This window comes from Gobio gobio (assembly GCF_949357685.1).
Source record: "Gobio gobio genome assembly, chromosome: 5".
NCBI classification, from domain to species: Eukaryota; Metazoa; Chordata; class Actinopteri; order Cypriniformes; family Gobionidae; genus Gobio; species Gobio gobio.
The window spans coordinates 37,466,778-37,480,851 of NC_137101.1; the positions used below are offsets into that span (position 1 = coordinate 37,466,778).

Genomic DNA, 14,074 nt, shown 5'->3' on the forward strand with positions numbered 1-14,074 from the left:
GAATCGACACGCCGCAGCTTCAGATACAAACAACCTGAACTTACATAGCAGGCGGAAACTGCGAAGTTTAGCTCGGAGTCGATCAAGAAGAAAAAGGGTAAGATTTATTATATTAGATCCGTTTTTTGTCAATGTGAGTATTTTTCAGGTTGCTTATTGTCTTTATGGATTGTATTACAGTTGCTGGAAGCGAGAGTGTGCTGAGGATGAGGTGGACATTTGGAAGTCCGCGACCACTGAACTCATATCTGACGAGGAAGACGGCTTTGTTGACGGGGTGTCTGGATGGATTGTGCGGCCACCGGCCTCTCGCAGCCTGGAGCACGCCGAACTTTACATTACATTACCAGACATTACTGCTGCACTGTACATAGTTGTGTGTTTAACAATAAAGCTCTTTCTTTGAGTAAACAGCTGTGTTTTATAAATGAAGCCCTTTCTTTGAATGAACAGCTGTATGCTTATAAATGAAGCTCTTTCTTTGAATAAACGGCACGGTCCGTATAATTTTCCCATATATTCCTTGATGGTATGAATACTTCATAGCACAATAACATTAATATAAAACAAATTATTACAACATTAATTATATATTTATTATTATTATTGGGGTTTACATTTATAATGAGCCAGGGGGACCAATAATGATTGGTTTGCAGTGATCTGCCAACCAATCACGAGGGATTTTTCTTGTTTAAATGTAGTGGCTTCAGCCAATAGTGAGTGAGTAAATTCCAGTCTGGCCGTTGACTCTCTGGTTTCGCTGCTATTCATATGCTAATTAGAGGCGTCGCACCTCAGCGGGGGGCGCTCCACCTACGTCATGGTTCGTTTACATAGGCGTCGATTTCGGGGGGGACGGGGGGGACGCGTACCCACCAGATTTCGTCATGAGTCCTTTTGTACCCACCACTTTTTTTTCTTTTTTTTTTAACCTCGAGTTCAATTTTGCGGTGAAGCATTGCTGACACACACATATTATTTTTTCCACTCAATTGTGTCGTAATAACGATATCTTATGTCGTTTTAACTACATCTTTTCTCATAATAACGAGATCTTATGTCGTTTTAACGACATCTTTTGTTGTAAAAACGTTTGAAAAGCAGAAGCAAGCTCCGTAAAATAGGCTCTTCCGCTGCCTGTATCAGTGGCAGTGCCCATGACACGAAATTGTTGTAATGGATTGATGTAGCCTATACAGTTCTTAACAGCCATGGGTAGCAGGTGCCATGGACCGCTCATGATTTAGCGTAATGACGGACCCCGGTGCAGCCACAAATATCATAATTATCTATAGGCTAGGCCTACTGTAATTGAGACATTCAAGAAATGTATTAAAAAGAAAGACGCTTTCAGCCTTACTTAAAGTAGAGCCCTACATTTCTGCCCGAGCCCGACGGGCCCCGACTTTTTTACGCCCTAGGGCCGGGCTTCGGGCCAATTTTCCAGTCATAGGCTACCTCAGACGCGGGCCGGGCTTCGGGCTTTTTTTAGGCTATAGGACGGCGCTATGCAACACGCATCGCCGCAAATGAGTAAAGCAAGCCAACACGCAAACTGCCACTGAAACTGAAAATAAGCTAAGTTTTAGATGCTCAAAAGCACAATCATCTTCATTAAAATTAATGAGACTAAATGCTCTTACCAGTGTTTAGGTCGCTCGTTCTCATAATGCGGTCTTTGATGTTGAAAAGAGCTGATGAATAAAATACTCATATCGGTTGATTTCGTTGACATGAACTCCGTTAAATGTGCATATAGCACGGGAATTGAAGATCGGATATATATTCATTTCGCGGAGAGGTGTAGCCTAAGGTAAGACAACCAGCATGTTTTTTATTTTTAATTATTTGTTTAGATTGTGTAGCCCGTTTTGTTTGCGCGCGTCGTTGCGATCTGCCTGCCTCATCTTGTCAAAAATGCCTTTTTACTGTGATGGTGGTGATAATAGGCTAAACGTTTAAACGATGCTTTAAGTGTTTTTTATGGATTTAATAAGCAAGACAATTCAAGTGTTGATTTCAGAGGCTAAAGTGTTGGGTTAACTCACTGTCGGCCGCTGGCCGCTTGGTCGTCACTTTAAAAAGCAAAAACTTTAGTTTAACAAACATTAAATGCTTTAAACATTTTTCTAAATTAACTTAATAAAGAAACAAAACGAAATATATCTACTTTGACATTAAAAACAAAACTGAACTATTTTAATGGCTGTAACTAATGTGTAATAGGGAAGATAAAAAAAACACGGGCTCCAGCGGGACTCTGATAATGAAGTGGTAAAAAAAATTGCAAAAATGAAAAATATTAAAGAATTCGCGGGGCGCTTTCTTCGGCATGAGTAAGATAGGCTATAAGACCCGCAATATGTCTCTCATCTGACATTTTTATTTATTTACATTAGTAAGCTGCAGGACAGTCTTTCAAAACATGACCTGCGCGAAAGAGAAAAAAAAATGTACCCAGCACTTCTGAAAATGCACTTCTGAATGCGTCTCTGTCCCCAGCACATTTCAAACCAAACTGACGCCCATGTTCGTTTACGACAATTTGTGGCACAGACGAACGCAACGTTCGCTGCCTCTAATTGTCGAAACATTTCTGACTGGATCTCTTCCCTAATCGTCCCTCCCTAACATTTTCATCTCGTTTTTATTTGTTGACGAAAATGACAGTAGGTTTTCGTCATAGTTTTTGTCATTCAACACTAGTTTTTATTTAGTTATCGTCTTGTTCTCATCAGTGAAAAAAGGTTGTTGACGAAAATTATGACAAATTATTCATCAACGAAATTAACACTGGACATAGGTCGTAGAAGCAAACACCCTGATCATGCTGAATTTCTGACTGTCAGAAAATTTTCGTAGGCTATCTTTGGTTAGATTAGAACACCAAGACTCTTCCTAGAGCTGTCTGCCCCGACCAAACTGAGCAATTGGGGGAGAAGGACCTTAGTCAGGGAGCTGACCAAGAACCCATTTCTCACTCTGACAGATCTACAGCATTTCTCTGTGGAGAGAGGGGAATCTTCCAGAAGAACAACCACCTCTGTTGCACTCCACCAATCAGGCGTGTATGGTAGAGTGGCCAGACAGAAGCCACTCCTCGGTAAAAGGCACATGACAGCCCGTCTGGAGTTTGCCAAAAGGCACCTGAAGGACTCTCAGAACACGAGAAACAAAATTATCTGGCCTGATTAAACAAAGATTGAATGTCAAGCGTCATGTCTGGAAGAAACTGGCACCGCTCATCACCTGGCCATACCATCCTTACAGTGAAGCATGGTGGTGGCAGCATCATGCTGTGGGGATGTTTTTCAGCGGCAGGAACTGGGAGATTAGTCAGAATCGAGGGAAAGATGAATGCAGCAATGTACAGAGACATCCTTGATGAAAACCTGCTCCAGAGCGCTCTGGACTTCAGACTGGGGTGAAGGTTCATCTTCCAACAGGACAACGACCCTAAGCACACAGCCAAGATAACAAAGGAAAGGCTAAGGGACAACTCTGTGAATGTCCTTGAGTGGCCCAGACTTTGACCCGATTGAACATCTCTGGAGAGATCTGAAAATGGCTGTGCACTGACGCTCCCCATCCAACCTGATGGAGCTTGAGAGGTCCTGCAAAGACGAATGGGAGAAACTGCCCAAAAATAGTTGTGCCAAGCTTGTAGCATCATACTCGAAAAGACTTGAGGCTGTAATTGGTGCCAAAGGTGCTTCAACAAAGTATTGAGCAAAGGCTGTGAATGCTTATGTACATGTGATTTTATTTTTTTATTTTTAATAAATTAGCAAAGATTTCAAACAAACTTATTTCACGTTGTCATTAATGGGGTATTGTTTGTAGACTGAAATTGTTTGAAAATAATGAATTTAATCCATTTTGGAATAAGGCTGTAACATAACAAAATGTGGAAAAAGTGAAGTGCTGTGAATACTTTCTGGATGCACTGTACATGAAAAAAGAAAATTAAAGGCCAGATATAAAGAGATGAAGGATACAAACAAAAGAAAGTAGTCATAAGGTTGGACAATCAGATTTGGCACACAAACAGCTGAAGTGAACAGTGTTAATTTGCCATTTTAAATTTAAAGTTCGGATCATTTTACTGACTCTGATTAACAAATCTTTTTTCGAGTAATTTCGTCCATTTCAGCAGAACTAAAATGTTACATGTTAATAACCAAATTCCCCAACACATTAAAATGTTACATATAATGGCCAGATCCCCCAACACATCAACTTACGCGACGTTGATCACATTTAGATTAAGAAAAAAAAATGCAATGCAAGGACAAGGCCAAATAATGACAAAACATAAACAATTAGGCTAATTCATTGCTTATCTGGGTCTTCATTCAGGCTATGCCGTCATTTTACCTAATCCCCCGATCGTTCATCACGTGACATCCCCATAAACTGAGCTATACAGTCTGTAGTACCGGATACAGAATTGATTAGTTCACGTCTCAAGTCTCAGGTTTGAGTCATTCATTCATCATGTGACAACCACATATGCTGAGCTATGCAGTTGGTACCGGATACAGACTTGATAAGTTCACGCAGTGAAAAATACTTTGTTACTTTACTTAAGTATTTTTTTCGGGGATCTGTACTTTACTTGAGTATGTTTTATTTGCATCACTCTTACTCCACTACAATATTAAAGGCAAAGTTTACTTTTTACTCCGATACATTTTCTCTTGCCCGCTCCAAGTGAAAAACCTGGTTTTCTTTTTGAAAAAAAGAATGCGCAAGCTCTTTGCCAGCATACGCTCACATAGCAGTCAGTTCACCATTGCAAAGTGGAAGATGACCGCAGAAACAGGTGAAGGGGCAGCTCTCGCTGCCAGCAATGATCCAGAGATTCCCGTCAGGGATCACCCATGGCCATAACTCAAGGTTATGTTCGAATTCACTGATTTCCTGCCACGGTGAATTAAATTTCCGCATTCAAAACTTCACCCTCAAATCTGAGAAAACATAGTGGGAGTTGAGTTCAATGTTGGTTACTATTGTTAGCCAAGTGATTTTATATTGAAACGTGCCTTGTAAACAGCTAGCTAACGTTAGTCAAGTGGGTTAACGCATATTGGTAGGTAACGGTGGCAGACTTGGGGTTGTGTGTGATTTAAGTTTTTTTAAGCTGGATATAGGAGAGAATCAAGCTAGTAAGCTGGTTCTCCTGGCATGCTGTCGATTGTTCATGGATGATCCAGTCGGGGCTAGACTTGGAAAGGCTGACTAGTTAGGTTTGCCACACTAACGTTAGCTCAGTGTTTCCCAAACTTTTTCTTTCACAGCACACCATTTACTATGAAAAAAAATAGGTAACACTTTACAATACAGGTGCACTAATATGCATTAATTCATACCTAGCTAATGCACAAATAATCATGAGTTAATGTATGACTCATGAAGAACTAAACCATTTATTAATGACTACTGCATCAGCAACTAATGAACATTCTATAAGATTAATAGTTTAAGTAATATATGAATTGCTATTAATTAAATATGACATCATGTATTAATTCCCTAATAACATATTATATTAACTAATAATGTAAATTAATCTGTTAATTACCACAATGGGTCAAAGTGAAGCATTTCGACTTCCAGTTGTCTTTAATCATTAGATAACAATTTGCAAGGTATCATTATGTCATGACTTTACTTGTTGAGGCACATGACTATTAACTAATTGTTAAGTAATATGTCATTGTGGTTATGGCTTTTGAATTAATTTTGAATTAGTTAATAGTATCTTGCACATCTTCTGTTTGATGCAGCTAATGTTATGGAGCATGTCTATTGCAAGTTCAACCCCTATACTGCGGTAAGGTGCTTCATTGTCTCTTAAGATTGCAAATCTAACAAATTCTTAATTGCAGTCTCTAATCTTGTCATGTGTTCAATTAAAGCATTAGATATCACTCCCAAAACAAATGATCGGCTTAATTATTGATATTTACAGTTAATTTGAATATTTACTTTTTACTTTCGGTACTTGAGTATGTTTTAAATCGGATACTTTTGTACTTTTACTCAAGTGATGTTTGAATGGAGGACTTTCTACTTTTACTGGAGTAATTTTTTATTTAGGTACATATACTTTTACTCGAGTATAACTTTTGAGTACTTTTACCACCCCTGCGTTCACGTCACAAGTTCGTGGGTTCGTGGATTGTGCTCCTTAAACCATTCCTGAACCATTTTTGCTTTATGTTCCCCAGGTAAATGATGCACGCCCACCCGGCCATCCACGTGATGTAAAAAAAAATGTGATTCATCAGACCAGGCCACCTTCTTCCATTGCTCCATGGTCCAGTTCTGATGCTCACATGCCCACTGTCGGCGGTGGACGGGTCAGCTTGGGCACCCTGACTGGTCTGCGGTTATGCAGCCCCATAACACAACAAACTGTGATGCACTGTGTATTCTGACAGCTATCTATCAGACCCAGCATTAACTTTTTGAGCAATTTGAGCTACAGTAGCTTATCGGTTTGATTAGACCCCACGGGCCAGCATTCGTTCCCCACGTGCATCAATGAGTCTTGGCCGTCCATGACCCTGTTGATGGTTCACCACTGTTCCTTCCTTGGAGCACTTTTGATAGATACTGACCACTGCACACCGGGAACACCCCACAAGAGCTGCAGTTTTGGAGATGCTCTGACCCAGTCATCTAGCCATCACAAATTGGCCCTTGTCAAACTCGCTCAAATCCTTACACTTGCCCATTTTTCCTGCTTCTAACACATAAACTTTGAGGACAAAATGTTCACTTCACTACAACAATAGTAATTATAAAGTAGTTTTTGTAATGCACAACAAATGTTTTTGCTCATTTACTAATTCCAGCATAATGACAACAAATTACATTTATTTTAATATGCAAGTAATTTAAAGATGTTCTACGGTATGTAACCAGGTTAATTTTTTATGTAATGTTTTACACACTTTGTCAACATCACACACTAACCAAAGTTTAAAAAGTGAAATCATAATCAACCACCCCTTTTAAAGAGTTCTCCCTTGAGTGAATCCTCTTGTGGCAATTAAGGGTCACTTTACGTGCAAATCTCTTTCCACACTGATCACATGGGAACGGCTTCTCTCCAGTGTGAGTTCTCATGTGAACCTTGAGATTATCTTTTTGAGAGAAGCCCTTCCCAGACTGTTTGCAGGGGTAAGGACTCTTTCCAGTGTGAAGCATCATATGGGAATCAAAGGTTGGTTTATATGTGAAATTCATTCCGCACTGAGAGCATGCATAATTTTTCTCTCCAGTGTGAACTCTCATGTGGACATTAAGGTTTCCTTTTTGATTGAAACTCTTTCCACACTGATCACATGTAAACTGTTTCTTTCCAGTGTGAATTCTCATGTGTAAATCAAGGCTTCGGTCATGTGTGAAACTCTTTCCACACTGATCACATGTAAACGGCTTCTCCCCGGTGTGAATTCTCATGTGCTCATTAAGATTTTTTGTGTATATAAAACTCTGTCCACACTGAGAGCAAGTATAAGGCTTCTCTCTGGTGTGAACTCTCATGTGGACTGTAAGGTTTTGTTTTTGAGTGAAACTCTTTCCACACTGTTGGCATGTGAAAGGCTTCTCTCCAGTGTGAACTCTCATGTGGACTTCAAGGTGTTGTTTTAGATTGAAACTCTTTTCACATTGACTGCAAGTAAAGGAACTCTTAGATTCGGTCTTCTGACTTTTTCGTAAGGATGTCTTTTTAGTCTGTGCAGATTTTTCTCCAGTCATGACATGACGTTTTTTATGCTGGTGTTTCTTTTCCATTGCATTCAGTTCTTGACTCTCCTCTTTCAGTGCCATCAAGCCTAAAGTGAAAAGGACATACAAGTTAACTGTAAGGCAAGGCAAGTTTATTTGTATAGCACATTTCATACACAGTGGCAATTCAAAGTGCTTTACACAGAAATTAAGTTAAAATATTCGTAAGTGAATAAACAGGGTTAAATTGAAACATAATTAAAGTGCAAGCAGTTCGGACAAAGCACAGAGCTCATTCAGTAAATGCATAAGATAAGGTGCAATCAGTCGGACGTACAGCGGCACAGAGTTCATTCAGTAAATGCACAGCTAAACAGATGTATTTTGAGTCTGGATTTGAAAGTGGCTACTGTTGGAGCACATCTGATCTGTTCAGGAAGCTGGTTCCAGCTACGGCTGGCATAATAGCTAAAAGCAGACTCTCCTTGCTTTGAGTGAACCCTTGGAATTTCTAATTGACTTGATCCTGATGATCTGAGTGATCGGTTGGGTTTGTACTTAATCAGCATATCTGCAATGTATTTAGGTCCTAGGTCATTGAGTGATTTATATACAAGTAATAGTACTTTAAAATTTATCCTAAATGTAACTGGAAGCCAGTGTAAAGACCTGAGGACTGGTGTGATATGGTCATATTTTCTGGTTCTGCTCAGGATCCTGGCAGCAGCGTTCTGTATGAGCTGCAGCTTTCTAATGGTCTTTTTAGGAAGGCCGGTGAGGAGACCATTACAATAGTCCACCCTACTTGTGATAAAAGCATGAACAAGTTTCTCTAAGTCTTGCCTGGAAACAAAGCATCTAATTCTTGCAATATTTTTGAAATGATAGTAGGCTGATTTAGTTATTGCTTTGACATGACTACTGAAACTCAGGTCTGACTCCAAAATCACACCAATATTCCTGACTTGATATTTTGTTATTAGACCTTTAGCCTCAAGATATGCGTTCACCTTGCGAATTTTTGTTTTCAAAAATAGTGATTTCAGTTTTGTCTTTGTTTAACTGAAGAAAGTTTTGGCACATCCAACTATTAACTTCATCAATGCATTTACACAGGGAGTCAAAGGTGCTGTAGTCATTAGGTGATAGGGCTAAGTAGATCTGGGTGTCATCAGCATAGCTGTGGTAAGCCATTTTGTTATTTTTCATTATTTGGCTGAGTGGCAGCATATACAAGTTGAATAGGAGTGGTGCAAGGATTGACCCTTGTGGGACTCCCTATGTCATACTCAAATAATAACCTTTCCCTTCTAATGCTGCGTTCACACCAAACGAGAATTGAGCGTCTGGAGCGAGTGATTTCAATGTTAAGTCAATGGAAAGGCGCGTTGACGCGCGTCTGGAGGTCTCGCGGCGCGGAAGGCGCGTCTCGCGGCGCGGAAGGCGCGTCTCGCGGCGCGGAAGGCGCGTTTCGCGCGGCGTGAAGGACGCGAATCCGCCTCATTCGCGCGTCCAGTTTGCGCGAATGACGCGAATTGGACGCGAATTGAGCGTCTTGCGCGTTACACGCGAATGGTGCTTTTGTGCATTCACGCGTTTGAAGCGAATTCGCGTCTGACGCCCGAGTTGAAAAATTTGAACTTTGGCGTCAATTCGCGCCGCGTTAACCAATCAGGAGCCTGCTTGCTGCTGTCACGTGGTAAAGTGACGTGTATGAGAAACCCTGCATAAATTAAAAATAGTACTATTGTGTCACAAAATGTAGTTTTAAGACTTTTTCAGGTGGGAATGTAGTTGTTTAAAGCTCAAATCTGTGGTTTATTTATAAAGAGAGCGCCTATTTAAAAAAAATAATCTTGTGTTTTTGGAGTTGTGAGATCCAGGCGATCACCGGGCAATCACTGCTCATAACCCCGGCGAAGGCAGCCTTTCCTCGGCCAGTTCTTCTGGCGTCTGCCGCTGGCTCTGATGTCCTGTAGTGGTTCGTTTTGTGTAGATCTAACGGCCGAGCTTTGCTCTCATGAATCTATAATTTGTTGTCTGCCAAATCGTTTTGACTAAGGGCAAAGAGAAGTTTCATAACTTTATTTTTTAAGGATATTTAAATATACATGCAGTGAAGATAATGTAGGAGTTGCCTGGACCACATTTGTGTGGCTATTAATGCTTAATATATATGTTTAATGAAAATGAAAAGAGGCAGAGTGGTGTTTTATGACATATTTCTCCTGGAATGCCTTGAATGCGCGTCAATTTCGCTTCCAGCGCTCGATTTCTACGCGCGTCCAATTCTCTGCGGACACGCGAATGCATTCAAAATGTTCACGCGTGAAAGTAGACGCGGTAGACGCGATTTTGACGCTCAATTCGCGTTTGGTGTGAACGCAGCATACGTATGACCTGAATCATTTGAGGACCATTCCAGAAAGCCCAACCCAATTTTCTAGCCTGTCAAGAAGTATGTTGTGGTCAACAGTGTCGAATGCAGCACTGAGGTCGAGTAGTACCAGAATTGATGTTTTGCCTGTATCTGTATTGAGGCAAATATCATTTATTATCTTTATTAGCGCTGTCTCTGTGCTGTGATGCGGCCGGAAACCAGATAATTGTCAAAGTATCCGTTTGAGCTCAAGAATTTGTTCAGCTGACTGAAAACAACTTTTTCAATGATCTTGCCTATGAAAGGAAGATTTGAGATTGGTCTGTAGTTGCTTAATATGGTGTTATCCAGGTTTCTCTTTTTCAGGAGAGGCTTAACTACTGCGGTTTTAAGGGAGTTTGGAAAAGTCCCAGAAAGAAGTGAGGCGTTTACCACTTCTAGGAGATCTGCTTCTAAACAGTTAAACACACTTTTGAAAAAAGAAGTGGGGAGTGTGTCCAAGATGCAGGTTGATGTTTTAAGGTGCTGTACCGTTTCTTCTAAAATTTTACCATCAATTGCTTCGAAGTCAGTCATAGTAACTTTCTGAGGTTGTGGTCTGATCTGACTCACCCCAGAGCAACTCAAGGATGTGCTGATCCCATTTCTGATATTATTGATTTTCTCGGAGAAGAAGGAAGCAAACTCACTACATTTGCTGTCTGAGAGCATTTCATTGGGAATGTGACTCGGGGGGGTTTGTTAGTCTCTCGACAGTAGCAATAAAAAGTGTGCGTTAAATGGGGACTGTAGTTTAATTGCACAAAGAAACCGAGAGGAAACAGGAGTATGTATTGGTGCTTTAAGATGCGTTTCCTGCAATTGGCATCGGGGGCCGTCGGTGAGAGAGATAATTTTCAGATCAAAAGGAGCTGCCTGGAATGAAGAACATGATATATGATTGATTTTCAAAATGGTACATTTTTGGTTTACGTAAACCTCTACACAATGCTCTCACTTTCTGACCCCCTGAAGTTTACTGCGTAATTTGCACCATAAAACACATTAGGCAAAGGAAGTAAATAATCATATGAATGCAGAATTGAATCGCATCAAATAAAAGGTCCCGTTTTTCGTGTTTTTTTGAAGCTTTGATTGTGTTTACAGTGTGCAATATAACATGTGTTCATGTTTCGCGTGTAAAAAAACAGTATTTTTCACACAATTTACTTATCTGTATACTGCTGTTTTCACTGTCCTCAAAACGGCTTGAAAGATTTCCCTGTTCTATGAAGTCCCTCCTTCAGAAACACGTAACGAGTTCTGATTGTGCCAGCGGTTCCCGTGTTGTGATTCGACAGCAGCTTAGCGCACGTAACCGGAAAGGTCACGCCTCTCACCATAACGGGGATGCATGCGCTCAATGATCTCTAAGTACAGCGTCCCTGGGAAAGCCAAACAAAGGTGACTTGACTCCGGGATGAAAATAACAGCGTCTCGACGACATGGCGACAAACAAACTATACAAACGCAACCGAACGCAACACTTGCTCTTATCCACGCGGGAGCAACAAGACCACGCCCCCTTTTTCGCGTACTCTTGTGGGCGGAGGTTAGTCGACAAACTGTTCTACTGACGTAATTAAAGCAGGATGTACAGAGATGTAGTCCCAACCGGCCGTTCGCTGTAGGCTTTGAAAGGGAACTTCTGTTAAATAAAATATCTTGCTTGGCATTGAACTTTGAGCTTTATAATTTTACAGGTATTATATATGCTCTAACAGCAACATTACACACTAACTAAAGTTTGAAAAATGGGATCACGAAGAACAGGACCTTTAAATTGTTCTGAATTTGCAAATCACAATCAAAACCCATGAATTGTGAATCAAATTGATTTGCTATGTACCCAAAGATTTGCAGCCCTAATACTAAAGTACTTTGTGTTTTTAAGAAACATTGCTCAGCCCAGGAAAAAGTCATCGTCCAGCTACTGGATTCCCTGAGGAGCGCTTGCGAAATGTCAGGAAGAACATTTTGGCGAAGCAAGAGGCCCTTATTTTCTTCAACTTAAAATGATTGTTGAGCCAAGTATTCCGTCTGACAGGGCAATACAACTTGCAGAATGGCTCAAAAATAATATGTGGCCAGCTAACCAAGTTGTTGATTAGATGAAAGAAACATCCATCCACAAGGCTAAATGGATGAGTTAATGGGACAAAATCTGTGAATTCCCTTGACTATTTGATACAAAGGCATGGTACGTCCAAATCTTTGCATTGTGTGCTTCTTCAGAAAATCCCTTTTGTTTACACAGTAAAACATTTACATATGTGACATTGCTTGTGTTTTTTATTTACTTCACTACCGTGCACAGCATTTCAACCTGTCCTCCATAAGGAATCACGTTTCAACTTGAAGTTAATGCATTAAGCCGGGTTCACACCGTGCGATTTATAATAGTCCTTCACGATTGTTCCTTTATCAGACTGTACGAGCATGATCCCCGCTGTAAGCCATGTCACACTCTAAGATCTCAGTTGTCATTAATGTCAGACTGTACGATAGTCAAAGGGGCACTAAAAACAGACGCACGCAAGAAAATTTGTCCGGAGTTTAATATCATCAATCAATGGTGCGTTTGGTGACAGTGAGCTGTATACTGCCCTACAAAAGCAGAAAGGTAGTAAACTGTGCAGAACCTTAACCCTTTAAGACCTGAGGGTATTTTTACAATTAATTTTCCGCCTGGTGTTATTTACTAAAAAAGCTTGTAAAACATCAACCCTGTTGTGCACAGACAATTGACACACCTCTTTTTTTTCAAGACAAGTTGCACTGTCAGTATATTTGTGTTGCATTGATGTCACCTGAATGTAAAATAAGTTATGGGACCATAAAGACAAATGAAAACATAAAACGGAAATTGAATCACTCAAATATTTATTGAAAACACACACAAATAAATAAAAGCTAAGCATATTTCCTCTGGAAAACAGTTTGTTCAAGTCTTTGGAGTCCTGGAACTCAGGAATAAACATGATAACTTATACAGAACCAAAACTATTTACATTTTTCCAAAAAAAGTCCAGGCGCTTTTGGCCTCTTTGGATTTTGGATATTTACTGGTGCCAAGCCTCAAAACAGTTCCTATCAGGAACTTCTCCTCAAACTTTCTCCTCAAACTTTTTCCTCAAAACTAATAAAAACTGCAGCGCGTCTCTCTCTCTCTCTCTCTCTCTCTCTCTCCTCAACACTAGCCGTGCGTCTCTCTCTACACAATAACAGAGCTGTGGTTCATGCGTAATGACGCACACCAACGTGGATGACGGATCAGCCTGTCATTGGTCAAACCCTCATCCAAAATGGCAGCTAGCATCGCGCTAGCGGCAAAAATGACGGAAATTTTATAAATTATGGACATCAAGTGGATATATCTTGGATGTAAGCGTTTTGATTTATTGCTGAACAACTCCAAAAAGATGCACATGTTCCAGGCTGGATAGAAAACCTTCTGTAAAGGCTACAAAGACACCAAAGACACCCCCGTGATGGCTAGCTCGTTAGCTTTCTGCTGGAAAAAACGGTAAGAAAATCGATAAAAGTTTCATGAAATAATATAGATATTTATCGGAGGTGCCGTGTGACGTCGTGGGCGATGCTGTCGGGCTCTGAGGGTTAACTGAGAAAAATGAACTTTAAAAGTTATCCTGTCATCCAGCCTAATTAGTTGTAGGTAGATTATTGGACATGTGGCTGTTTTGTTACTTTATATTAGCTTATTCTTTGAACATATCAATCCTCATATTTAATTTGATATTTTACCCCTATTTTGCAGTTCTGCATTCTTGCTTTGTATTACTTACCAAAAACGTGGCACCATACCAAGGAAAAAGGCAGTAACTACAGATTCTCCAAAAACTATTTTGCCACAACTTGGGCTTTGGGTGTGTTAGATACACTGCATTT

At 40.3% G+C, this 14,074-nt stretch overlaps 1 protein-coding gene across 2 annotated transcripts in view; it reads right to left on the reverse strand.

The window, feature by feature from the left end:
• Positions 1 to 6,805: 6,805 nt before the first annotated feature.
• Positions 6,806 to 14,074, reverse strand: part of LOC307126451 (uncharacterized protein) — a 13,922-nt gene continuing 6,653 nt past the window's right edge. For both annotated transcript variants that reach the window (XM_079816962.1, XM_079816961.1), the window contains one exon: positions 6,806 to 7,853. In XM_079816962.1, the coding sequence (XP_079673088.1) occupies positions 6,994 to 7,853 (860 nt within the window). In that variant the 3' untranslated portion in view covers positions 6,806 to 6,993. The remainder of the gene's footprint in view (positions 7,854 to 14,074) is intronic.